Source organism: Acinonyx jubatus, chromosome B4 (assembly GCF_027475565.1).
Source record: "Acinonyx jubatus isolate Ajub_Pintada_27869175 chromosome B4, VMU_Ajub_asm_v1.0, whole genome shotgun sequence".
Classification (NCBI taxonomy): domain Eukaryota; kingdom Metazoa; phylum Chordata; class Mammalia; order Carnivora; family Felidae; genus Acinonyx; species Acinonyx jubatus.
The window spans coordinates 24,217,870-24,245,670 of NC_069387.1; the positions used below are offsets into that span (position 1 = coordinate 24,217,870).

At 36.4% G+C, this 27,801-nt stretch overlaps 2 protein-coding genes across 25 annotated transcripts in view; one reads left to right on the forward strand and one right to left on the reverse strand.

Annotated features, from left to right (window-relative positions):
- The window catches only part of PDSS1 (decaprenyl diphosphate synthase subunit 1), a 43,123-nt gene extending 35,075 nt beyond the window's left edge, over positions 1–8,048 (forward strand). For 3 of the 9 annotated variants that reach the window (XM_027073683.2, XM_027073685.2, XM_053225422.1), the window contains 2 exons: positions 4,391–4,471; positions 7,599–8,048. In XM_027073683.2, coding sequence (XP_026929484.1) covers positions 4,391–4,471; positions 7,599–7,739 — 222 coding nt within the window. In that variant the 3' untranslated portion in view covers positions 7,740–8,048. The other 6 variants (XR_008299960.1, XR_003425265.2, XM_027073684.2 and 3 more) reach the window with 6 other exon arrangements.
- Positions 8,049–9,062: 1,014 nt separating this feature from the next.
- The window catches only part of ABI1 (abl interactor 1), a 142,791-nt gene continuing 124,052 nt past the window's right edge, over positions 9,063–27,801 (reverse strand). For 3 of the 16 annotated variants that reach the window (XM_027073680.2, XM_015070624.3, XM_015070622.3), the window contains 6 exons: positions 26,944–27,044; positions 25,994–26,074; positions 21,735–21,911; positions 18,518–18,604; positions 14,721–14,906; positions 9,063–9,998 (listed from right to left, as the gene is read on the reverse strand). In XM_027073680.2, the coding sequence (XP_026929481.1) occupies positions 9,823–9,998; positions 14,721–14,906; positions 18,518–18,604; positions 21,735–21,911; positions 25,994–26,074; positions 26,944–27,044 (808 nt within the window). In that variant the 3' untranslated portion in view covers positions 9,063–9,822. The remainder of the gene's footprint in view (positions 9,999–14,720; positions 14,907–18,517; positions 18,605–21,734; positions 21,912–25,993; positions 26,075–26,943; positions 27,045–27,801) is intronic. The other 13 variants (XM_015070629.3, XM_015070626.3, XM_015070628.3 and 10 more) reach the window with 8 other exon arrangements.

The window sequence follows — 27,801 nt, forward strand, 5'->3', positions numbered from 1 at the left end:
AACACATGAGCAAGGAACATTTTTTTACTATTAACCCACAAAACGGAGGATTCATAAACCATGTAAACGTAAAGGCATGCCTGAGGCCAGAAAGATCAGTCACTGGCTGCTGTCTGTACAGACTCCAAACGTTAGTCTATTCAGACGCTGGTTAGTAAATGTTGAGTCAGGAACAGGAGGAATGGAGGGAATGGAGACTGCCAGCTCAGTGAGGATTCTTTCAGTGAGGCCCTGAGGTTATCAAGATGACTAAGGAACAAGCCTTTTCCTAAAGAAGCTTGTAGTCTACTAAAAAGCTTGGTGTGCCGTACTTTTAGAAATCTTAACAATGACAAATAATTGTCATGAGCCCCAGGACACTAACAGCTGACTCTGCTGAACCTTTTAAGATGATGGATGGAGAATGGATGCCTCTTCTGATTGTTTCACTATGAACCTATTTCAACAGAAACTAATTAACTTTCTTCTACACAAAGGAGTTGTGAATTGTTCTCCTTTCAGATACACTGGGACAAAGTTGGGGAAAAATGGATCATTCCTGTATCACCCCAACCTATATGTGGTCAGTAATACATAAGAGATTTAAAAATACTGGTTTAAAAAAGGGGGGCGGGGGCAAGGAAAAGGAATACACAGAAGCTTACCGCGTCCTTAGCCACAGTGCTACGGGTGTCTCACTGGGAAATGCAGCGTCACGAGGTACCCATTCACCCTCACCAGACAGTGCTGTTCCCATCTGCCCACAAGGCAGTAGGAAAAGGGAGTTAAAAGGCACATGGCCGCCTAGAAAGGGGAACACAGAGTGAGGCCAAGAGGGAAGTGACTCTGGAAAGAACCTGCTTCCTAAGTAGATCAGCTGTTTCTGTCCTGTGGCTTATCGGCAAAAGTTAGTACAAAAAAGCGTTGTCGTTTTATTTTTTTTCAACGTTTTTTTTTTTATTTATTTTTTGGGACAGAGACAGAGCATGAACGGGGGAGGGGCAGAGAGAGAGGGAGACACAGAATCGGAAACAGGCTCCAGGCTCTGAGCCATCAGCCCAGAGCCTGACGCGGGGCTCGAACTCACGGACCGCGAGATCATGACCTGGCTGAAGTCGGACGCTTAACCGACTGCGCCACCCAGGCGCCCCAAGCGTTGTTTTAAAAGAAAATATCAGGTTTAGTCTCCACTACAGATTATATCAGCAAAAAAGGGGTTCTTGGCCAGAAATGTGTCAGATATTTATGGGGCTCAAAGTGATTTAGGGTAAAACAAGTTCCAAAATAACAGAAGACTGTGCAGTATCTTCATTTAATGAAAATGCATTGTTTTTGTGGTCTGCAAAGGATTCTTTCATACGTTACCTCTAATCTCACAACTCCTCTTTGTGGTAGGTATTATGCCCATTCTACAAATAAGAAAGTGATGTGCAAACTTGGCCAAAATTAAACATCTGGTAAATGGCACAGCAGACAATTAGATGCCAACTCCTCTCAGACCAGTGTTCCTATCACTACCCAATGTATTACCAGTGCCAGTGCTGATGCTGATGCAAGCTGGCGCCTGCGGAGCTTGTCCGATCCCCAGTGGGGCTTCCTGCAGAGCAGGTAACTGGAGTTCTCTGCACTGGCGATGCTCAACGAAGAGCTTCTGTGTCGGCTTCCATGATTTGTTGTTAACCTAACCCATTTAGTGGACTCGTTGTGAGATGTTTGTAATCTTTTCCACAGGTAGGGGAATTTTGTTCGCCAATTAATTAGCCCTTGCATTTTTCCATTTGCGAACACTGAGTCTCCACCAAGACAAACAAGCTTGCGAAGCCATTTTTCCTTTTTAACTTCACACAGCGGGTTGTCTTGTAATTGGAATTTGTTGGACCCAGCAACTTAGCAGAAACTCCCTCTCTCTGGAATTCACTATTTTTGACATCTCCTGAAGGTTTCTTGATAACCTTGGTACAGGGGATTTAAGGAAAGTTTCGGCATTTCTGAGAGGTCCCCATGATGACAGTGTCCGTCCATGTATACGTGTATACGTATTTTCTGTAAGAACAAAAACATCATGTTGAATCTTTAAAAAGTATAGAAGTTGGATTTTGAGATCTTCAGAAACAAAATGGAAGTGGTTTTTGGTGGTGTGTGTGTGTGTGTGTGTGTGTGTGTGTGTGAGAGAGAGAGAGAGAGAGAGAGATTACATTAGTTCTCAAATAAAGCTCTTTTCCTTTCTTCTGTTTCCCTTATTTGATAAGTCACCAGACCTAAATGTCAGCCTGTAGCTGTACTTCCAACTGCTGTCACCATCCCCAGCCCCTGCACCAGCTGCACAGGCTTCTGTTGGTGTTGTGACTAGCTGGTCCCTTAAGAGTTAGACAGGTTTCGTCTGAGCAAGCTCACTACATTTATCGATCACCTTCGTAGTTTGGTTTATGGACATATTTCACGGAATAGGAGTTGTCATACTCTTAAAAGGTTTTCCCCTTAAAACAGCCTGGACAAACAAAAATTTTCTTATTGCTCACTAAATCTGCAAGCAGGCAACTGTGGTTCCTGTTAGGTTTCTCATTTCTCCACCTACACAGTAAGGGGACAGGGCAGTGCCTAGGGAAGAGTTTGGTATTTGCATATTAAAATTGTACACACTACTTGTTTAAAGGAAGGATGTAGTCACACTCCATGCAAATATTTTCTTCAAACTTTGCTTTCTCGATGTTTTTTATAGTAAAAGGAATCAGAGAAGCCACCCAAGCAGCACATTTTACCGTATTTGTTGGTGTTGCAGGAAAAGCTCATATACCATAAACAAGGTAATTTACCAGATGCCCAGGACAATATCATTGTCAGCTTTGGGGGCATAGCCTTCCAGAAATCAGTTTTAGAGTGTGGTATTAAGACAAATGCCTATTTAATTTTGCTTTTTACCACTAAAGTTGACTGATTTGAGCTTTCCTGATTTTGTTTCGTGTAAAATTTATTCTTTTAAAAGGTCACTAACTAAAACAAATTACTGGTTTTAAGTGCTAACTAGTTGCTGGCCTTTACATTTTCTAAGCATGTGAGCAACCTCTACGTGTTTAGAACCTTGTTCTGACACATACTTGACTCTGAAAGGAACATTCTTAATTCTTCCTCTGTCATCATCCGGTTGAGGTTTTTCTATGTGTGCCCTATTTTTTCTTCTAGGATTACTAATACCGTGGTGGTGGTTACAGGACAACAACTTCAGGCTCACTGCCAGGGAAAAACTGGCAACTGCTGTAAGCACTGATGTGTCCAAAACTAAATATATCTTCCCTCTTATTTCATGGAACCAGAAGCTGTTAGAGCTAATGGATTTTAGCTCCCATAGTTGAACTCCCTCGGGACACTGAGGAGGAGGCCAGGACACACAGGTTGAAGCCCACTCAGCTATGTCGGCACCAGAACTAGAGCTTCCCATCTAGAAAATGCAGTGACTCAGAGCCCTAACTTCCTGATTTTGTTAATGGTGGTAATTCTCCTGAATTATTGCTAAGTAATACAGAATATAGATTTTTATCTTCAATGTATGCATTTTCTTTTTTTCTCTTAGTGCCACAGTTTAACTTTGGTCTTCTTTATAATCAACTACAGCAACCTGTCTCTACCTGTCTCCTGTAACTCAGTGGTTCTCAACCTTGGCTGCACATTAAAAACACCTGGCGAACTTTTCAAATCCTGATGCCCAGGACAGACCCCCACCCAATACAATCACAGTCTTTGGGAGCAGATCCAAGCAGCCATAAACTTCCCACGTGACTCCAGGGCGCAGTCAACGTTGAGCATCCGTTGCTCTGTTCCACTCGAGCTGCTAAGGCAGGGCTCTGCTCAGATCCTTCGTTGGCTTTCGGTGTCACTCAGTTTAGCACTAAAAGTAGAATGCCTAATTCCCAGCCTCATCCTAAGCGAGTGTTTTTCAAAATGTTAGCAGAGACCAGCAAAACCCACATCATCTGGAACCTGTTAGAAATGCGTGCCTGGGTCCCAACCCTATTGAGTGGCAAACTTTGAGGGAGTGGTCCAACAGGCCTCTGATGATTATGGTTCAATCTAAAGTTTGAGGACCAGAAGAGCAGCCAATAAGGAGATGTTAGGGATGTACTTTGTTCCCTCACTCTCTTTTACTCAGTGTTGGGCCCAAGGATAGAATAGAAAGAACCCCAGAATGAACAAACATCAACAGCTGCCTCTCCTGAGCATCAGCCAGTCCCTGGGCTTGGAAATGGGTGTCTCTCTTAGATCTGCTGCTTTAATTGCTACAATTTACTGGGCCCCCCATCCAACATCATCTAAACATGTAACCACCTTTTTGTTTTTTCCTGTTGTTACAAACTTAAGTGGTAGAACATTTGATTCTCACAAGAGCAGTAAATAGATTTTCTTTCTTTATGATTAGTTCCCAGAAATGAATGCTATGATAATGAGACGGTTCAGTTTACCAGGAGATGTGGACAGAGCTCAACAGTACGTATTACAGGTAAGCTAATCTTACAAAGATTATTTTACAACATGGCAAAGTTCTTTAGCCAAATAATGTAACAAATTTTAGATGCAAAACCAAGTGTGTTCAGTTGTTGATTTGGCAAAAACAGAGGGAGAAACTTGTATAATTCTTTTTCCTTCTAGAAGTCTTTCTGAAGACTAATTTAATTGGCGTTGGGTAAGGCTTGGATATTAGGATTTCACTAGTTTGAAACCAGCCTTCCCCAAATCCACTGGTAGCACTGCTGTTTTCCCTGTCGCCCAGCTGTGCCTCCTGGTGTAAGCTCTTGTCTCGGCCACAGCCAGGTTGTCGGGCTCTTGCAGTTGCCTACCCAGCATGGTCTCTCCTCGTCCCTCTTACAACTGTGATCAATGGTAACTTAAAAAAAAAAAAACAAAAAACCTACACAGGCAGACTGTTTAACCTTCAGGGTCTGTGAACTTATTTCACATCTAGTGCCGCATATCCTCAACTTTTCTGTAGAAGCCAGATCTTTTTACATACTTAGTTTCGATAACTGTATTTTGAGAATGACCTATTTCCAAATTCCAAATCCAGAGTCATTTGGGGCCAACAGATCAATGAATGAGACGGAGCAAGCAATTTTTAGTGAGCCAGTGTGTGGTCTGAGATCTGTGATTAGTGCAGTACTTGAAAGACTTCCAAATAATAACTTTTAAGATTTCCAAAAAGCAAGGCCCCTCTCAAGGATAGATTTCTCTTAACTCTCTAAACTGTTAAGCATCATGATTTGCTACCACCTTTGTGGAGGGTAGTTTGGCAGTACTGCTAAAAAACTTAGTGTGAGAAGGGGCTTTAGCTAATAAAGAAGTCGATGTGCCTGGGAGAGGTTCTGGTGTCAGAATAGTACCACCAACCACTGAAGTGAAAAGTGGGACTGAAGAGGGAAAATGAATTGTTGCTCTTAGTAAAACCATGAAGTTCCAACGAGCCCAGGCAGAAATGCATTTAGAAAAGTACAAGAATGTTCACTTAACAAATTCTCCAAAGACCTCTGAATTCTAACTCCTTTCACCCCGAGCTCCTAGTCCCTATTTCTTCATGAAAGATGGACAAGTAGGACTTACTTGGTAGGATTACTAAATAGTTGAGTAATGCTTGCTGAGACCAAGATGGACAGAAACAGAGAAAAATATCAGTAGGGGGGGTTGAAAAATACTGTATCCATAAAACAAGAACAGGATATTAAAAAAAAAAAAAAGAACAAGCTCTAAGAAAGTTTGATTGTGAAAAACTCCAAAGAAGGGTTAGAACGTGAAATTGAGCAGATCTTCAAAAATGTAAACAGCAAGGGAAGAAAATGAGCTTTTAGAGGATCAATGAGGTAACATATTTCAGGAAGAGAAAAAAAAACAAAATCAAAGAAAAGAGTGGCCCCTACAAAAGGAGAAGAGACCAAGACTGGCTCAGTGTATTGCAAAACCACTAGATGATAGAAGGCAGAAAGCAAGGCCTTCCAAATGACAAACTTTTTTTTTTTTAAGGTTATTTTTATTTTTGAGCGAGAGCAAGCATGAGCAGGAGAGGAAGAGAGGGGATCCCAAACAGGCTCTGCACTGGCAGCACAAAGCCCAACGAGGGGCTCAAACTCACAAACCACAAGATCATGACCTGAACCTAGACGGAGTCAGACACTTGACCAACTGAGCCACTCAGGCACCCTGATGAGGAAACATTTCAAAACAAGAGTTTTATATCCAAACCATCCATTAAATGTGAAGGCGGAAGTCATCACTCAAAAACTATAAAGTTGAGGCGCCTGGGTAGCTCATTCGGGTAAGCGTCCGACTTTGGCTCAGGTCATAATCACAGTTCATGGGTTTGAGCCCTGCATCCAGCTCCATGACGTCCGCGCAGAGCCTGCTTGGGATTCTCTCTCTCTCTCTCTCTCTCTCTCTCTCTCTCTCTCTCTCTTACCCTCCCTCACTCGTGTATTTCCTTTCTTTTCAAAATAAACTTAAAAAACTATAAGGTTGACTTTCAGTACCCATTCTCTGAGTTATCTCTGGATGTATTTCAGGAACAACATGGAAACATCAGGAAAGAGAAAGATGCAGGCACTCAAACCAGTGGAATAAACTACAGTTTGATGAAGACAACTGTCTGTTAGAGCTAAGGCAGTCCGTCTAAACAATGAACAGAATGATGAAGGCAGTGGAAAGATTGGGGATCAGGAGTTTTTTCCCAAAGAGGAAGAAAAGGAAGCATTTACATTCATAAGTGGGCTCCTGTACACTAAGGCAGGGCAAACTGAAACGTGTCCTGTTTTGTGTCAGTTGGTAGAGTACAGAAAATCAGAACCTTTCAGACCAATGTTACTAATATTCTATTCTGAATAGGGGCCTTGTGAGCTTGGAACCATGGAGAGAGAGATGAAATTATAGTACATGACTTGATTCTGCAGTAAATGTATTTTTACATTACGGAAATAGTATTTTATTAGTGTTCAGCTTTTAGAACCAACATAAAAACATGGTTAGAGAGAATGCAAATCTCTATAGTGTAAATGTATAAAGAATAGGAGCACTTGATAGGATAGGATATCCTGGAGATAAAGTGAAAAGTTGATGCTACATGATGACAAAAGTAATTAAGAAAAGATGGCAATAGAATTATCAAAATAAGAGGCCTAGGGTGGGTGGGCTAAATCCTCCTCCTCAGCAGGAAGGGAATAGCTAGTAAATAAAGTTGCTAATTAAGACCTCAAAACCAACAGATGACTGTGCCTTTGGAGGGAGGAAAGTATTGATTTTCATCATAAGGAAGGGCTCGGTACTTTTGTTACATATTGTGTTTTAACGTTAGATTCTTTTCACTTAAAAATTGATACTGTATACATGTAGAACTTTTTAAAAACTAATACTTAAAAACTAGGGAAAGGCGATGGCTATTTGAGATGAGTTCGCTGCTTTCTTAGCCTCATTCTGAGAAAAGTGCCTAAAGCAGCTGAACCAAGGAGTTGGAGGACACTTGAAACATAGTTTGGCTGTTGATCAACCTGATCTCAAAAGTACATCTTAATTCTCTACTATAGCAGGGAATTCGGAGCTGATCCAGTGAGTGATGCATCTGTTCTCTTGTTCTGTACCCGCCCCCGCAGAGTGATGGTGTGCAACAGACAACCTACCTCGCCCAGCGGTACTGCCACGAAGCAGTGAGAGAGATCAGTAAACTTCGACCGTCCCCCGAAAGAGACGCCCTCATACAGCTTTCAGAAATTGTACTCACGAGGGATAAATGACAACTCTTTCTGTTATTTCTGGCAGCTATTTTACCAGACTGTGCCTAAGGAATTTTGTGAAATACACTTTGCTTCACGTGCAGATAACCAAAAATCATTTAAAGAAAATCATTTCAACCTTATTGATGGGCAATTTTTTTATTGGCAAAGTTTTTCAGAAAACTTTTTAAATGTAATTAAACCATCCGAATCTGTCACTCTAGTCCTGTAAATCCTAATAGAGGTATCTTGATGGTTATATGTGGTATTGTTTACACTGTTAAGATCCACATGTAAAGCCATTACACAAATAAATAATCAATGTTAAAATTCAAATGGTTTATCTTGTTTCACCATAGGAGTCAAGGTCACAAAGTTGTGAAGTCTACATCTCAATCCACATTAGTTAAGATTTTAACAGTATCCAAAATTCATATGAGAATGGTTTATTATAAAAGACTGTACATAAAATTTAGACAACAGGTTATATACAAAATTAAGAGAACATTCCACTTGAAAAAATGAAAAAGGTGGCTAGCTGATCACTAGTGATACTGAAATCATGTTTAAAATTAACAAAGGCAAATGCATATACAACAGTCACATTGATTTGGTAGCAATAATGGCCTTTAATTTTCAGAAATAAATGTTTTGCACTAGTCTTACCATTTACTATGCTGTTACAAGTCTGTAACGCCCAGTACATAACTGCAATTTGAAATCCAAACAAAGCCTCCATACACAGAAACCCACACTTGAGTGCTCTACTTTAATATCCTAGGCAATACAGAATTACACACAAGATAAGAAAAAACATCCCGCCAACCTTCCCTTAAATTAAGAGGAGACACACAAAGTGCATGTGTTGCATTTTAGTTATTTCAAAAGACAATATAAATCTGTTGGTCAGGTATAGATCCCTGTTCACTGATTAATACATGATCCACCGTTTTTTGAATTATTTTCCTTTTAAAACCGTTTTATGTTGCTAGTGCCAGGTAATGGATTAATAGTGCCTATTGAAAAGTCCATTGCACCCACTTCTACAAAAACAATACGTAAAAGAGACAGTTTCCTTTTATTGAACCACTATACAACAGCCCACTGGAAAACAAGGACATAAGAGCAGTCCCTAAGAATTTGACTTAACAGAATGTGCACACTTTGACACATTTTCTTAGCTTTGAAAAAATTACATTAGAAAAGGAATTCAGTAGATTGACTTGTAAATACCCATCTCAGATTTTAAATCTGCAAAAATCCATCACTGCCGTTGGGACAGGTTGAGATAAGGCTAGTTTTTTTTTTTTTTTCAGTTACTATATTGAGAAAATAGAACCATAATTCTGCAATAAATCAGTATACTTTATTTATTTATTTATTCATTCATTTTAAAAGCAAACCAGTGAAGGAAAGGACAAAAACCTTTGGTTCACTTATTTATGAATGGAAAAAATTTATAATGCAAATTCACTCATTAAAAAACTTAGGTACAAATTACAACATTACAGATAACCCTTTGTTTTGTTTCACATGGAGACCTTAGAGACTCAATTCGTTTCAAGAGACCTAAGTACGAGTACTCCAAGTAAATATTACACAAATTGGAAGCATCTTGGATTTTTTAAGTATATTTCAATACGTAAATTTGTATGCATGCTTTAAACAAATATATTTCAAGAATGAGAAAGTCTAAACAAAAAGTATGACCAGCACCAGGATTGAAGTTTTCTGATTTTAATATTAGTCTGACATAGCGTTAGTAACCATGCTGCACGGAAACATGTAATGGTACAGTCTGAATCATGATTTGTTAAATATTCTACCCCACACCCCCAGAATACTTAGGCTGGTCATAAAGTTAACTGTGTAAGTAAGTACATAAGCATAATCAGGTATGGACAGCCTCCTGTATTAATTGCTGTTTAGCAATACACAAACTGCCTCAAAGACTTATGCTTACAGGTAGACATTCAATTATACCAATAAAACAGCATGTCCTGAAAATATGGGCACATTTGAAAACATTTTAAGACAATTCTGTTAACCATAATAGTCCCACAGTATGACTGAATAATAAGAACCTACTTTAAAAGCAAAAAATTTAATCAGCATAGTGCATGATTGATTCAACATAGTTCCCAGGGAACAGACCAGTCACTCGATTGCAGACTCCTTCATACCAGCCATCGTCATTCTTCTTTATTACATAAATGATTGCACCCTCCATAAATGATAGCTCATCATCCTTGTCTTTCGTATAATCATATATTGCCACAACTATGGAAAAAAGAGTTGAAATACCATGTAAGTATAAGTGCACCATTTCCAGCATTAACTGAATTTTAAAATGTAATGCCAACTAAATCTATAGTATAGCAAAAACCAACCATTTGTATGAAAATTGTGAATTCTTACATTAATAAATACAGATAAGTCAGTGCCTAAATCACTGGCTTGGTCTTAGGATAAAACTGACAATTTGACCAGCTAGAAATCAATAGTTTCAACCAATCCATCCAGGAAAGATCTTCCTATTTTAGTATTGGATGTTTCATTTGTACAAATATCTACTAAGTGCCAGCCACCGCAAAGCAACATTTCCCCAAAGTACTGGGCAAAGCTACAGAGTCAATCAGTAAATCAGGTAACAACCCAAGCTATCTAATTTGAAAATACACATCTCCTGGGAGGTAAATCTCATCCTACTCATCCACAGAAAATATACATGTAATTTACGGGGCTAGCCCTAGATTTAAAAAAAAAGAAAGAAAAAACAACTTACACATTTTAAAGGTCAACAGGGTTTTTAACTTTTTTTTTTTTTAAAGTTTATTTATTTTTCAAAGACTGAGTATGAGCGGGGGTAGAGTGAGAGGGAGACAGAACCTGAAGCTGGCTCCAGGCTCTGAGCTGTCAGCAGAGCCCAATGTGGGGTTCAAACCCACAAACCACGAGATCATGACTTGGGCCGAAGTCAGACGCTTAATCAACTGAGCCACCCAGGTGCCCCAACAGGATGGGGGTTTTTTTGTTGTTGTTTAAGTGGTAAATAGGTGAGAAAAGACCCATTAATTAAGACTTAGAGAACTGTAGGGGCGCCTGGGTGGCTCACTCAGTTAAGCGGCCGACTTCAGCTCAGGTCACAATCTCGTGGTCTATGGGTTCGAGTCCCACATGGGGCTCTGGGCTGACGCCCAGAGCCTGGAGCCTGCTTCAGATTCTGTGTCTCCCTCTCTCTCTGCCCCTCCCCCACTTGCACTCTCTCAAAAATGCATAAACATTAAAAAATTAAAAAAATTAAAAAAAAGACTTTGAGAACTGTTTGCAATTCTGTGGTATTTGATTATTTTAAGTTCAAATATTCATTTCCTTTTTAACAGTACTATGGAAAGGACAGTCACCAAAAAAATCACAAGTTTTCCAAACAACTGGTTTATGAATTTTATTGTTCCTTCATTCTGCCTTTATAGCCTGATAGTTCTGAAATTACATGCAATTTTCTAGTGTATGTGAAATGGTATGTCATATTTTCATTGATTACCTCATGTTATCTTTTTCTTAAAACAGTTCTTAAGATACTTAAGATATTCTGGAACTCACTTTTCCCCTAAGAAAAATAGCTTCTCCTCATAATTATTCTAAATTAGTGAATTATAATAAAGAACAGACCTGAAGCACTGATCCATAGCACCATTTACTAAATTAAAACAGGCAACCTTTTTTTTCCCTTTACAAAACTGTATTAAGTAAACTCAACAAGTCCATTTGTCTCCATTTTAATCCTGCAGCAGATCAGTACTGTGATTACAAGCTCACCAACCTATCCAACATACAGAATAAATTATTATCCTGGTATTGTTTTTGGCTAAATAACCACTCAAGAAAATGAGTGATTACTAGAAAACCATTAGTAAGGAAAACACTGTAATATTTTAAATAGCCAACGTAATACTTACTAATGTGTCAATTATTTATTATTTATTAGCGTTGGTAACACTAATTTCTCTGTACTGAGAGTAAAAATGGGTTAGTTTGTGTAGTGTAGATGACTTTTGAACTGATCGTGACAAAAGCCTCATATCCTCAAAGTTATTCAGAATTTTTAGTTCCACTTAGACAAACAGCTGATAAGAGTACTGAATCAAATTAATTGTTTCTATTTTCCAAGTCCTTTTGTAAATCAATCCTGATCACAGCCAACCTCCCCTCCTTCCAATGCATATACTCTCATATAATAAGGCTTACTATTAAGAATTTAATCATGAAAATTCAATGTCCATTCCACTCTCCAGAATCTGATTCATATAAATAGCTAAACTCCCCCTTCTTCTGTATGTACTGTCAGATTTTTTTGAAACTCAAAGTCTAATACTCTAATCCTACATGACAAAAATTTGAAGACAGCTATCTAGTTCCTCTGCCACCCTTTCCTCAACTTAGAAATACTGCTTTCAACTGTTTCACATTATAGGTACACTTCCCAGATATTTTGCCTCCTGAATATTCTCCTCTTGAAGGCATTCCTGTCTGCAGGATCTTAAAGTGTGATACTCAAAACTGAACATAATGCTAGTATAATATAAATGGATATGATAAGAATGGCACACAGTAGGTTAAAGTTCAGCTAATGTACCCTAAGAATTTGGCTTTTAGATTCTAAACAATCATAACATACTATCAATACATTCAACTAAAATCCTATTAAACCAGGCCTTATTCATTATAAAAGTAACTATTTAAAAAGACTTTAAATAGAGGGGTGCCTGGGTGGCTCAGTCGGTTAAGCACCCAACTCTTGATTTCGGCTCAGGTCATGACCTTGTGGTTCATGGGACTGAGCCCCACATCAGGGTCCACGCTGACAGCATGAAGCCTGCTTAGGATTCTCTCTCCCTCTCTCTCTGTCCCTTCTCTGCTCATGTGTGTGCTCTCTCAAAATTATAAACTTAAAAAAAAAAAAAAGGCTTTAAATACAATCCTACTAAATCTCAACTCTCTGATTTAGACTATGGGTCAGCAAACAATGGCTCATGGCCAAATCCAAGCCACTACCTTTTCTGTAAATAAAGTTTTATTGGGGGCACCTGGGTGGTTCAGTCAGTTAAGCATCTGACTTTGGCTCAGGTCATGATCTCACAGTTCGGAAGTTTGAGCCTCACACTGGGCTCACTGCTGTCAGCACAGAGCCCACCTCGGATCCTCTGCCCCCCCCCCACCTTCCCCCCAACTCCCCTCCCCCCAACTCTTCCTCTCCCCAACCACCCTCTCTCAAAAATAAATAAAACATAAAAAATAAATAAATAAAGTTTTACTGGAACATGGACAGACATATCCACTCACTATGTAGCATCTATGGCTGCTTTTGTGCTACAACAGTGGGGCTTACTAGTTGTAACAAAACAGACTAGAGCTGGCAAACTTAAAAATATTTCATTTGCAAGACAAATATCAAATCATTACATTGTATACCTGAAACTAACAGAATGCTGTTGCGTAATTATACCTCCAGTTTTTTTTTTTTTTTTTTTAAGTTAAAAATATTTTTGGGGCACCTGGGTGGTTCAGTCAGTTAAGCAGCATCCAACTCTTGATTTTGGCTCAGGTCAGGTCATGATCTCATAGCTTTTGAGTTCAAGCCCTGCATCAGGCTCTGCACTGGCAGTGTGGAGCCTGCTTAGGATTCTCCCTCTCCCTTTCAAAATATATACATAAACTTTAAAAATATGTATTTATTATATGGTGTTTTACAGAACATGTGTGATGACCACTAATATAAGACCATTATTTTAATCTGCAAAGACATTTTTTAAATTCTGCTCTATTGCCAAATATATTAATATTATTAATATATTAACCATAATATTTCAAATTTATCAACTTTTTATTAGTTCCATAGTAGTCCCAATTTAAAGTTAAATTTGCTTTTCCAAGCCAGGAACTATAGGTACACAATTCAAGACTATTTAAGTTTATCACCTTCATAATAACCATAACATATCTCTATTTGAAGGTACAAGAGAATCTAAACATAAAGTAGAATATTCGAGATTTCCTGAACAGTGTGTAGAGTACCTGTTTAAAAATATTTAGAAAGGTACACACAGCACAGAGACAGATGGTAGCTACACTTGTAGTGAGCATAGTATAACCTACAGAGATGCTGAATCACTGTGCTGTAAACCTGAAACTAATGTAACTTTGTATCAACTAAAAAAATTTAAATACACACACGTACATATAAAAGGAATACAGCAAATTCCCTTTTAGCCATGTATTCAAAACTTGGGCACAAGAGAATGCTGCAGGTCTCAAGAGCTATAGAGCTACTTAAATGCTTAAAGGCATTTAATCGAGTAAAGCCAATGGAAGGGAATATATTTCAAAGGCAATCAAACTGATTAGCCACATTGTAAACATTTTTCAGAACTCTAAAGGTTTCCCTTTTAATTGTAAGAGTAGAAATTTTGCTTTAAATCTTTACTAATTCTGTATCTTTAGTAAGTCATTTAACTGCTATTTTGTGCCTTACTGGTTTCATCTGTAAAATGCAAATGGGCAAGTTCATCTCCAGCCTACGTCATTTGAAAAAGCACATCTAACATAATACACTTTTAATTTGAAAAATAAAGACCATCCCTTTATAATGGAAATGTATAGAAAATAAGGTTTGACTAAATTATCTTAGCTGGATAAGGCTATTCAAAGGGTTGGGGTGCCCGGGTGGCTCAGCTGGTTAAGTGCCTGACTTCTGGCTCAGGTCATGATCTGCAGGTTTGTGGGTTTGAGCCCCATGTCAGGCTCTCTGCTGTCAGCATGGAGCCAATTTTAGATCTGCTGTCTCCCCCTCTCTCTCCCCTCCCCTGGGTTCTCTCTCTCTCTCTCAAAAATGCTTATTCAAAGGGCTGCAAACACCAGACTATCAGATGTTCTTTATAGCTCTAAAAATTCTATAATTAGGTTATTTTCCTTCACCTGAATTCAGTGATGACTGTACCTTACCTTTCTCAATATAATTCTTGGGGGCCCAAGCAGGATCCCCATCTGCATATGGATCATTATACTGAACTACTGCAGCCTCTTCATCCTCATAATCCACTGGGGGTGGTGGTGGCGGAGGTGGAGAGTCATCAAACATAGGAATGTCATCTGGGGGAGGTGGCGGTGGTGGGGTTGGACTATCAGCAACTGAAAGAATTCAGATAATTAATTTGAATCAGAAATTAGAGTAAATGAAAACTCAAGTTAAAAGAAGAATTTAAGAAAGCTCTAATTTGTATACAGCATGCACTATAATAAGACATGCAGTGATTAGAAATAAAAGCTTGGTGTGTTAGAGCTTCTACTACTCTTAATAATAATATGAACAATAATAAAATGAGTTAAAAATAAAGGTATTAGGAAGGAGGTTAGGAAACAATGTCTCTTTTTATAAAAATTATAGGAGTAAAAAAGTTTCCTTACTCCAACACTGAAATCGGAACAAACATTACCCTTTAGTTAGCCTACCTCCTTGTAAATAAGCCATATGTCACATTTCCCATTCGGGCTACTGTAAATGTTAGGAATACCATTTCATATATGGTTTGATAACCATTCACTGTGCACATTCAGGTCCCTGATTTGGCTTTTAGTTATCTTTTAGTTCCCCAGAAATAAGCCTCCAGTGGGTGGGATATTTATTTTTGTCTGTTTTAATCGAGAAAAAGGTTTGTGGTACCAGGTCTGCTTCTATGTGTAGGTTTTCTATTATTTACAAGAGAAAATTAAATTAGAAATTAAATAATTCCAAGCTAATACAAAATTTTGTTGAGTATTTTCAAAAATGTTTGTATTCAGAATCAACTTTTTAAATGCAGAAAGGAGCTAAGATTCTTGCATTATTGCTGGTAAAACTTAAGCATGGGATGAGGGAAAGACTAGATCCTAATGTTCCAATTGTCTCAGAATACATCCACAATATTTTTTTAATAAAGTATTACGGGAAGATATAATTAAAAACAAACAAACAAACAAAAATGAACTTATATCGTGCAAAACAATAAAAACGACTCATACCTCAAGCTGTAGATGGGTGTGGTACATGTGTGTGTTACTTAAATAATCAAGGGTGTCAACAGTGAGATGAGGAAGTATCAGGCTAGAACTAGGCTCTCTGAACTATGATGATTCCAGGTAACAACGCTCCCAAGAGTTCAAAGCCAAAACACACAACTAATTCTTAATTCAAATTTCTGATCCATAAATTTCTTTGAAAGCTAAAGACAAAAATTCTTTGACACAAATTGACATAAGAATTATATAATATCTGCAGAGGAGAAATACAGAATACTAAAATACTAACTCGAATGCCAATATCTGGGGCCATTTATGTGATCAAAGAAAGCAGTCATAATCTACTTGTTAATACAGATTTTAAAGTTTATTCTACCCTATTTGGAATAACGTGCTGAGAATGTAACAAAGGGATCCAAATTTAAAACATCTGTGGATAAAAGCCCTACTTCCATAATCTCTTCAATTCTGTGATTTTTATTTTATCCTGATGGTACAAGAAAGACTTACTAGAAAACACATCCTGTGCAGTGATGCTCATTCTGATAGCTATCTAACAGGTCTATAATTTATTTTTCCACCAAATGCTTGATTCCATTTTATTTTTGCCCTTACTTTCTACACAAAGCTTTCTAATATTATTGAGAGGAGAAGAAAGTATGAACCCATCCTAACATCAAAGAGCCATAGCTCATATCCTTAATTTGGCTGTGTAAATTACACATTTGCTGTCCCTAAATTGCATTTACTCTTGACTTATATAAAACTTACTAGTTTAATGTTTTCACTCCATTGTCTTCATATCCAAACTCTGTGAATCTACACTGGCTTATCTCCAAATTATATATACACAGGGGCAGAAGTCTGGCCAATCTAATTCTCTATGCATAATACTTTGTCTAGCACCATGCATAATTAGTTCAAAAATGCTTCCTGATGTTAATCATATACAGATGTAAAGACACTGCTGACTTTTTTAGGGGCTTATGTCTTAAACTGAAACACATTTAACAGGTTAACTACCACATGCATTTATTATCACCAATTTTTAGTGTCACAGGAAACTTCATATTAAAAAGAACACAGAAAATCTGTACTCCATAAAACATGTAAGATATTGACACAAAGTTCATAATTCTCCTTACATGCTTTCAAAGAAAACAGATGCCAAACAAAGTTGGGCATTCTGCAGCCCAAGGAAAATACTGATTCCAGTTCATAAGTTTGGGAAAAGGAACTAAAATAAAATAGTTAAGTACCATGGTCCTCCTTAGGGAAAAAAAATGCATACCTAGAATTATGTACATTAATACTGAATTTCTATAAAAAAAAATTACCAAAAATGCTAGTCAATATGTTTTGACTCCATTAAATGGATGTTTATTATGGCTATTTTAAAATATTTCCTCCTAATTTTGGCTGTAAGGCAGCTCAAGTTTTTAAACTCTTATAGCATTAAGGACCAGCAATTTATCCTCATTCCCTTCTTTTTAAAAATAAGATTCACTTAAGTTTAAACATATGGAAGTTTTCGAACAACTGTTAAGAATAAGGGTGGTTTACACTCAGAAATTTCAACATTTTGGAACCACAATGTTTTATGAAAAGCCCATTCAATCCTATATGTTTCTTAAAGGTCGAAATTTGAACTCTTCCCAGAATCTAGCACATAACACTGAGTAAACAATTATTTGACTAGAGGAAGGGAGGAAATATGGAGATTACACAACAGGGTCAGCAAAGGCTGAACAATGGCATTTGCCACAATGTATTTTCCTGGAAGATGAGGTGATCAGTCATGTGGGCTACATATTTGTTCAAATCATTCTAAAATTTATTTGCATGGTGATGATTCCCAAGTGAAGTAAATCACTACTAGACCAGTTAACCATCTTAATCTCAACAGCTATTTCGGCATAGTATAATTCAGTAACAGTGGTTTTTTTCATTTTGTCAACATGCACTCTGATCATGTAGTTAGGATTATATATCTTCTGGAACCTCAAAGTAATCAGGCAGCAATATAAACTACTCTATCCTAATTAAATTCATGTATCCTAAAGAATTTCCAAAAATTGTAAACCTGACCTTCCTGAGAAAAGACCTAAAAATTGATGTGAGCCTGCATATGGCCAGATCATGAAGAGGGCTCAACACTGATTATCACTCCTAGATGGATAACTTGGATGTAAATTAGTTATTCTTGCAGATTCATTCTCAAGCTAACAACAAATTGTTATATAGATTCAAAATTATTTATGTATAAAAATCTGATAATACAAAGCTTTCTCTAAAATTTTTATGTAACTAAAGGGGGGGGGGGGAACTGCCCCAAATGCGTAATAAATTTAATCTCATACTATAATTATCTATATATGAATTTGTTGGCAACAGAATAAAAAAATGTTTTCTAATTCCCCTAATAGCTATTGGAAGCTGGCAGTTTCCATACAATTTGAATTTTTGTTTGATTACACTTTCCTTAAGAATCTGCAAAGATCAGATTTCAAGTTTTAGATCATGTAAATACATAAGAAAGTTGAAGTTTTGAAATTTATATGGGTCAGTAATCATGCATACAAGAGAAAAAACTGAAGACCGTGCTCTTCAGTTTTAAAAACGTATCTGCACCTATTTTCAAGGTAAGATTAGCGTCTCAATAAAAGGAAATGATGACTCATCAGCCATGCATGCTATAAGGAGACAGCCTCTACTCTTTGACAGCTCAGTTTTTCCAAACTTACTGTTTTCCTGCACCCTGGCCACGAAGCCTGTGAGAGGTATCTGTGGAGTCAACTGAGGCATAGGGGGAGGGGGTGGAGCAACAGAAACTGGTAGCAACAATACAGTATGGGGGAGTAAAACAGATAAAGGAAAGAAAAGGAAACAAACAAAAAGCAGAAGTCAGTTACAAGGACCACAAACATAAGTATGCAAAGAACAGTTTGCAAATGAAACAAAACAAACAAAAAACAAAACAAAAACCTGCAGAACCTTCACGTTCACTTCCCACCAGCAAACCTGAACTGTGTTTATAGCCCACTGGTTAAATTTTATGTTTAAAAAAAAAATACATTTGATTTAATCCTAATATTAAACTGTTTGGGGAAGGACTTAAATTTACCATCACATTCATTTTCATGCAACGAATTTTCAAATTCTAAGGAAAGACTTTAAAAAAATGAGTAACAGCAAATACAGATGTTGGTTTCCAGGATACTGTCTGGAATACTGTCTGGAATAATTCCAGGATACTGTCTTTGCCTATCTCTGTAACCTAACAGGTATGTATGTCTAGCTTTAAGGTAATGCTGTAAATGAGAACCCAAATAAGTACGTTATGGAATAGCGGTTTCTTCCATATGGAAATAAATACATTAATCACAGGTTTCCTTTAAAAACCAGTTATTATGTATCTAAATTTGTACATAGTTCTCCAGGAAAAACCCTTATTTGTAAAACAAGGTCATTATTATTTTCTAAGCTGACAATTTTATTTTCAAAGATATCAGTCCTAAATTTACCAGTGAATAACAGTGCTCTACATACCATGTTAACTGTTCATTGAGTTTCATAGGATAAGTATTTCAAAGTGGCCTTCTTAATTTTATCACTGTTCTGAGCCTATATAGGGAACCTGATCTCACAACAGGTTAAAATATACAATTATTTGCATTAAAGTACTTTCTAATAAATCACTGAGTAGCTGTAATCATTCCAACTGTTTTCTGGAGAGGACATAATTTGTAGGAAATTGATATCAAATGTTCACGTGGGCAGCAAATATATTAAAAACTGTAACAAACTAGAAGTAAACATTCAGAAGTTTACCACTTTGTCTCATTTTAACTAGGCAGTAATTGCCAAAGATTGCTCAGAAAAGTCAACAGGACTGATCTGCAAAATGCAATTTACTGGCAGTCACCAAAATGTGACACTAAATTGACAGAGAAAAACAATTTATTCATTCCCAAGGATCATGTAACCAAAGGGTTGTTTCAGTTAACACAACGAAGAATTTTGTTGGTAAGCATAAAAATTTGAAAGAGGTTAGGTATTCAAAGCAACAATAACAAAGCAATGTAAGTTCATTAATATTCATTGTATGGCTAAAATTGACATCAATTCACTAGGATATTGGTCCTCATTGATTTTGATACTTTGTATATAGAAGGCTTGTTAAGAAGTAAAATATTACAGTTCTGATTTAAAAAACAAAAACCCTCCCACAAACCTAAAAAAATTGTTTAGAAACAACCCTTAGTAACTAGACATGCTGGTTAGTATGTAGAGAAAAAGAAAAGCTATGTTAGGAAGATACTAGTCGTTATCGCCACATTTGGGACAGAAGGGGAAATACGCACATCAAAACACTAAAAACATTTACGTACCAATAATACTATAACAACTGCTACTACTACTGCAATTACTACAACACCAACAGTAACTAGACTGAAGGAAAATTATTTTGACACATAATTTATTTTTAAATTCGACATAATATTTTTAAAATTCGAGTCCAAATGTCCTTTATAGTTTCAAAAAGGTATAGTCATTCAGTAACGAAAATGTCTTATTTAAGAATAAGTAACCCACCAAGCACTGTTAAAATAAAACTGCACAAACATATATTAGGTGAAGTGTCACCAAAAATTCTATTTCCAGAATGAACTAAATGTCTAAGTGAGGAAAAGGAAAAAAAGAACATAAAGATGGGATCTAAAAACACAACATATTATAAAAAAAAATTTAAAAGATCATGAAACTACTGAGGCTAATAATCCAATAATCCAGGGAATATTAAGACTCTAGCTACCTTTCATTACCAAACGGAAATCAAGGAAAATGTGAGATAAAATTCTAGCTGGCAAAATTTCTTGGTAGCCTGGAAGAAAATTTTAGTCTGGAAAAGGACTGTATAAACGTGAGGATTATCTGTGAATTTTGACATTTCTGCTAAAGTGTTTTTCAATTCTTAGAAGTTTCTTGCTATAACACAATCTTTAACTCTAAAATTTACACTGGGAACAAGTAAGAGAACTTTCCTCTAGCTCTGCTTTAAAATACATGTTCAGAATATGCATTATAAATAAACTTAAAACCACCTTCCTAGGTAAACAAGGAGTATTCAGTGTTTTTTACTAATACAACATGCAGCTCTAGAAAGCAGTTACAAAAGCCACATGGGAAAGTGTGTTCCAGTCTATGCCCAGTATTCACCTCTTCAAGCCAATAATAAATACTGGACAACAGGCTCATTTCAGATTTTTTTTTTTTGAATTAAGCATTTTAATACAAAACGAAATTAATGATTTTCAATGTGAGTTTAATATGAAACTGAAATTAATGATTATCCTAAGCAATTCATACTTCCTGTCTTTACATGCCAAAACTATTTTCTAATCTTTAAATATCTTTAAGCCTTTAAATTGCAGTTAGTGTTGAGATGTGCAATTTGATGTGAAGAGAAAGAAATCAGAAGAAAGTCCCCACCCCAACTGTTACAGTGATTAGAAACAGAATAAGCAGGCATCACAAATGTTTTCAATGGTTCAGAACTCATTTCAGTACAGGTTAACAAGCTTAAAAGTGATAGCCAGCAATTTCATTATATTAAAGAACAATTTTTCAATGTTCTTACTTTCAGTGCTATTGAATGGTCTCAAACATGCCAATAAAAATAAATTCAGCTTAACTAATTTCAGTATTTTTTCTTCTAGTTCTATTTATAGTAATAAAAATTAAATTTTAGTACATAAATATACTGTCTGAATTTTTTGAGAGAAAATGATAAGCAATTATTCTTAAAATAGCACAATTCAAGGACCAACTTCCTAAAGCAAAAATAAACATGAAATAGCCTGGTTTCAATTGTTGTCTATCACTGGCAAGAAAATCAGCTTCAAATACTTTTGTTCAAAAGGAACTCCACTGTTGTATGCCTGCAAAGCACAAGCTTACTTGAATTCTGAGAATAAAGTGGACCTCCATTAACATGAGGCTGAGCAGAAAACTGAGCAGTCACAGAGGGAGCTCGTCTGTATCCACCAGAAGATGTCGAGGAGGTGGTCGAGTTGTGTCGGGAAATCTGCCTGGTCATTGTGCCATACTGGGAACCAGGAGCTGAACCCGGCGCTGCTGCAAAGCATTAGTCAAAGGCAACCAACAAAGAACTTGAGCACGTATGTCACCTCCAATGGTAGAACAAAGGGAAGGGGACTCACAGTAAGAAATATTTACTTTTTAAAGCCCACAGCACAAAATTAAGAGAAAAGTAAAGATAAAACACAAATAGCTCCTCTGAAGTTAAAAACAGAAGGAAAAACAGATACTGTATGGAAAGCTGCAAAAGTAAGTAAGTAACATTCTTAAACTTTTTAATTTGGCAGAATCCTAAATGGTAGTTTGCTAATATTATATATAAATTTTTCTTTATCAGTTTAGAATAATATATAGCTTTTGTATGTAAACTATGTCTCTCCAACAAAGTACCAGAAGATAATCTGAGATGAAAAGCATCGGTTTTTAGATGTGAATGTATTAATAGTTGGTAAACTTCTTCCTTTCCATTGCCAAATCTTCAGAAGCACAGGTTAAATTATAAAATTTAAACAAGTAAGCATACTTTCTACCTATGCTACTATATTTTAGTACTATATTTAGTGAATGTTTATTGTGTTAGCAATTATTATCAAATACAACATATGATAGAATTTTTATGGGAAGCAAAATTTCTAGTTTCAAAGCACTCATATCTAGAATCAGATTTCTTATGTATCTCCAAACTTTTAAGAATAACATACTTCCCCTTTCACTGAGAAACTGGAAATAATTTTAGACTTTGTAAAATAATTTTACAATTTCAAAATTTCAAAAGCAGTTTTATGTAGAATATCCATTACCTTTCTCCATACTTGGAGGGCTTTTTCCATTCTTTACCCAAAACAAATCTTCATTATTATCATACATATCTAAAATGACTAAAAACTATCAATACTTAATTTTATTCAACGTCATCTTTACCAACATTTCAAAAGTTTAATATTTAAAAGGTTAATAAAGTTCAAAGCCTCTAAAGTTAACCACACTTTTCAAAGGTAACTTCAGGATTAATGTTAGCCTTCTTTGCCCCACCCAAACATCTAACCATGACTAAGTATAACTAGTTTATTTTCATTCAGTTGTGTAATTAACCTCTCCTAGAGTCATACAAGTTATTACCATAAAACCATACAGCAGAGGTTGTTCATTTTAAAAAATGGTAATATTTAACATTTTGGAGCTCCCAAGCCATAGGCAGTAACTAAATATTTGAATCACCTACATGGTCCTCTTCTGAATAGAAACACATTTTAAAAATAATACCCTAATCAAAAGAACTCATGAATAACTAATGTTGGACAGCCAGGGTTTCCAGAGAGCTCTAAGAGGTAAACCTTTAACTTTTTAATAGAGACCTCTGTAAAATGATTTTTATATTTCTCTGACTTATACATAATTATATATACTAATATATATAATATATAATATATATTAAAATATAATACATTAAATATATATAATACATAATAAAATATATATTAAAATATAACTTATATGTATACTAATATATATAATTATATGTAATGGTTGTAATTTACATAAATATATTTTTATATGTAAATTAAAGAAAAATAAGATACTCAGCTCCAAGAAACAGAATATTACCAGTATCACCAAAGCTTCCTGTTTGAGCCTTCTAGATCCCAAAACCAAAAGGTATTAAACATTCTTTCTTTACAGTTTCTTTTTTTAAAGCACAGATATATACAGAGAAGTCATAATTTATAAGCTTTCATAATGCAATAATTATACATGCTGCTGGCTTTCTCTTTTCCTTTGATATTCTTTTTTTAAGATTCGTCCATGTTGGTAAGTATATCAATATTGTATCATCCATTTTTGTTGCTTTATTTGCATGTGAACATTGCACAATGTATTTATCCATTCTATTGTTATTAAACATTTGGGTTGCATCCAGATTTTTGCTGATATTAATGCTACTACTATGAACATGCCTAAATATTTTTCCTGAGTTTCTCTACAACACTGATTCTCAAACTTAGCACTGATGAGAATTTCACCTTGAGGGCTTCTTATAATACAGATTGCTGGGCCCAGTCCTCAAAGTTCCTGAGTAAGTAGGTGTACAGTGGGATCTGAGAATTTACGTTTCTAACTAGTTTCCCTGTGATGATGATGCAGCTGGTCAGGGGATCACACTCTGAAAGCCACTGTTCTAGGCCAGTGGTAAATTGTATCATCTTAGTGTCCACTCTTTAAAAATAGAGAACCTCAAAAAGCTTTTGCAGAGGTGGGGGACAGCAATAGAGTAATTACAGTAATTACTATAATAGAAATTAAAACTGAATTAAAACACACGAATATTACTGGGGCACCTGGGTGGTTCAGTCAGTTGGGGGGGGGTCTGACTTGGGCTCAGGACATGATCTCACGTTTCGGGAGTTTGAGCCCCGCGTCAGGCTCTGTGCTGGCAGCTCAGAGCCTGGAGCCTGCTTTGGATTCTGTGTCTCCCTCTCTCTCTGGCCCACCCCTGCTTGTGCTCTCTCTCTGCCTCTCAAAGAATGAATAAACGTTAAAAAAAATTAAAAAAAAAAACACATGAATATACAAAAAACCCATTCTGTTAGCTGTCACAGCAATGATTTTATCATAAGTCACAGAGGCTCTGGAAACTCCCACTGTATACTGGTACCAGAATGAGAAATGAAAAAGGCAAATAGGTCTTAGTATTATTATGAATATAGTTCTGACCTCAAAAACTCCAGTGGCGCCTGGGTGGCTCAGTCAGTTGGGCAGCCGACTACAGCCCAGGTCATGATCTTGTGGTCTATGAGTTCGAGCCCCGCATCAGGCTCTGTGCTGACAGCTCAGAGCCTGGAGCCTGCTTCCGATTCTGTGTCTCCCTCTCTCTGTGCCCCTTCCCTGCTTGCTCTGTCTCTCTCTCTCTCTCAAAAATAATAAATATTAAAAAAAAAATTTTTTTAACACTCCATAAAAGGATCTTAGCAGCCCCCAGGGGTCCTGTAGCCATATTCTAAGAACCAGTACTCTAGGGTAAATATCTAGAAATGAAATTATTAAATCTAAGGTAGAAACCCATTCAACTTGACCAGGTAACAGCAAATTACTTCCCAAAGTGCGTGTATCAACTAATAAACTCTAATAAACTCCCACCAGCAATGTCCTTTCCTGTTACTACACATCCTCATCAACATTTAGAACTAGTAGACTTCTATATTTCTACCTATCTAGTGAATATAAAATAGTATCTCATCATGATTTTATCTTTCATTTTCCTGATTATTGCCTACACTGGGGGCATTTTTTCTCACATGGACTTTCTAACGATCATTTTTATTATTAGGGTCTTCTTTTTATTACCTCCTTTTGTCCCTTTTCCTTTGAGTACAAGTACCATGGTTTTGAAAAGATGTAGCAGGACAGCTTCATTTTACCCAAGCTGAAACCCCACTGTCATTTGAAACATTTCATTACCCATATCTACTCAGATTATTGCTACTGTATATTTCTAAGTTGAATGGCTTCATACTGTGCCTATATTTGGAATTCCTTATATGCTCAATCCAGTCACCTCTAATTTACGAACAATGTAAATGTATTCGATTAAAAAATATATATTTCTTGGCATCCCAGATGCCAAAAGTACTGAACTATATCAGAGTTTTTCACACTACGATCCACAGGAAAGCCTCAGAGCACCCCGTAACCATGTATCATTTTCTTCTCCATTTTTTGTTTCTCCTGTCACTCATTCTCACCCCAATTCTTTGACTGTTGTATATAGCAGGGAGTTCCAAATCAAGTTTCACTTAAAAAAATATTATATTACTAATTTTAAAATATCTTTTTGAACAATCACTGCTATAATTTTCCTTAGAAAATCCAAACAAGAAATACAAACCACATTAAAAATTAAGCATAGAAACATTGCACATTTCAGAGGACAAGGTTTTACATTTAACTGTGTAACTTCAGAGGCCTTTCACCAGAAGAAATTAGTGTAATTAGATTTAACACTTTAACCTTTGTGTTACCACCTACAACCTAATAACTATAAAAGCTAGCAGTCTAACAGAGGAGTTTATTATGAATTGTGCAAAGTAAGGTACATCACTGCAGTGGTTACGCAATCTCACCTATCACAGTGTTCACTGGGAGAAGTGGTGGAGGAGGTGATACTGGTGGAGCTCCACAAGGAGGAGGGACAGAAATGTTTTCTAATAAAATAGTTTACAATTTAGGTCAGAATACAAGAAAGAGAACTAAACATTCTGAAACAGCAAGAAAGCACAAAGTTGTGGAAAGGAAAAAAAACAAAGAGACACCCCCATGTAAAGCATGCCTAAATGAATATGAATTTTACTAGGTAAAGAGGACACAGAGATCATACTTGCATTAACTATAAAATATGCCTGTTTTTATAAGTAGCTTTTTCTCCTTTTTCAGTAATCTCCTTGAGAAGCTAAGAATTTTTCCCTAACAGTTTTGATTATCATACTTACTTTTCAAATATATATTTTTAACATTATGAAGTTTTCATTTACTAAAAAATCAAGGGATTAATTTAATGCTCTACGATGATTTCTTAAATTTTTTCTATAATCTAAAGAGCAAAAGGACTTTTCTTATTTTAATCCTATTTTATATTCATGGCATTTTATTCATGGCATGGAATATTATACATAAATGTAGTAGTCATAAAACAAGCGAACACGAGAGGTGAGGCACTGACCTACAAGGTAACATCAAAACTCAATGGTATATAATTTACATTAAAGACACTCCTGCTCTTGAAATAATAAATGTCATTCTTGACTAGTGCCCAAGGCAAGTATTTCTAAGCAAAATAGCCAAAACACTACTTAGTAAAGCTATTTAATAAGCTCTGTATGTAAGAAACAGCTAGGAAAACCCTGAAGTTTCCATGAAAGTCTCCCTAAAAATGTTTTTAAATGTTAGCATTTCTTCTAGCAACAATCACATAAATTTAATAAGCAATTTTATCTAAAATAACTAAACTATTTCAGACTTTATAATAAAGCTCATAAATACTACCACATATTAAAACAGATTAATAAAAAAATACCTGGTCCAATAGTGGGTGGTGAAGGTGTAGGCACGGCAATGGGAATGCCAATACTGCTGCTTCCACTGTTTTCTCGACTTCCACTCCCTCCACTACTTCCACTGAAAAGTAAAAAATGTGAAAAAAGCCATTCTAGAGATTTACCCAAAAACAATGAAACAATCAATTCAAAGCCACTAATTACTCCTTTTATAATGTGTATACGTATGTACATCAAAATTTTTAAAACTGTTCAATACAATTTTAACCTTAATACTTAAGGCGGTTTTTGTGTTTTGCACTACTTCTCAATCTACTGGAAATCAGTACAGTCCTAACACAGTACACAGAACTATCAGAAGAGGTCATCCTTTTGATAAATGAATCACTATTAAATTCTTATACAATGAGTCATCAAAAGTTGATTTTTTTTAAGTTTATTTATTTTGAGAGATAGCAAGGGAGGGGCCGAGAGAGACAGGGAGGAGGGGTGGGGGGAGAGAGAGAGAGAGACAGAGAGAGAAAGAATCCCAAGCGGGCTCTGTGCTGCCAGCACAGAACCTGATGCAGGGCTCAATGCTACGAACTGTGAAATCATGACCTGAACTGACACCAACAGTCAGACGCTTAACTGACTGAGACACTTAACTGACTGATGCCCCCCAAAAAGTTTACTTAACACCTACTATGAACAGCAGTACCAAAGCAGACATGAACTAGGCTGCCATGGAGCTCACAGTTGAGAATGGGAAAATAGACATTAAAAAACAACACAATGCGGGAGCCTGGGTGGCTCAGTCAGTTAAGTGTTCAACTTCAGCTCAGGTCACAATCTCACGGCTCATGAGTTCAAGCTCCGTGTCGGGACTTTGTGCTAAC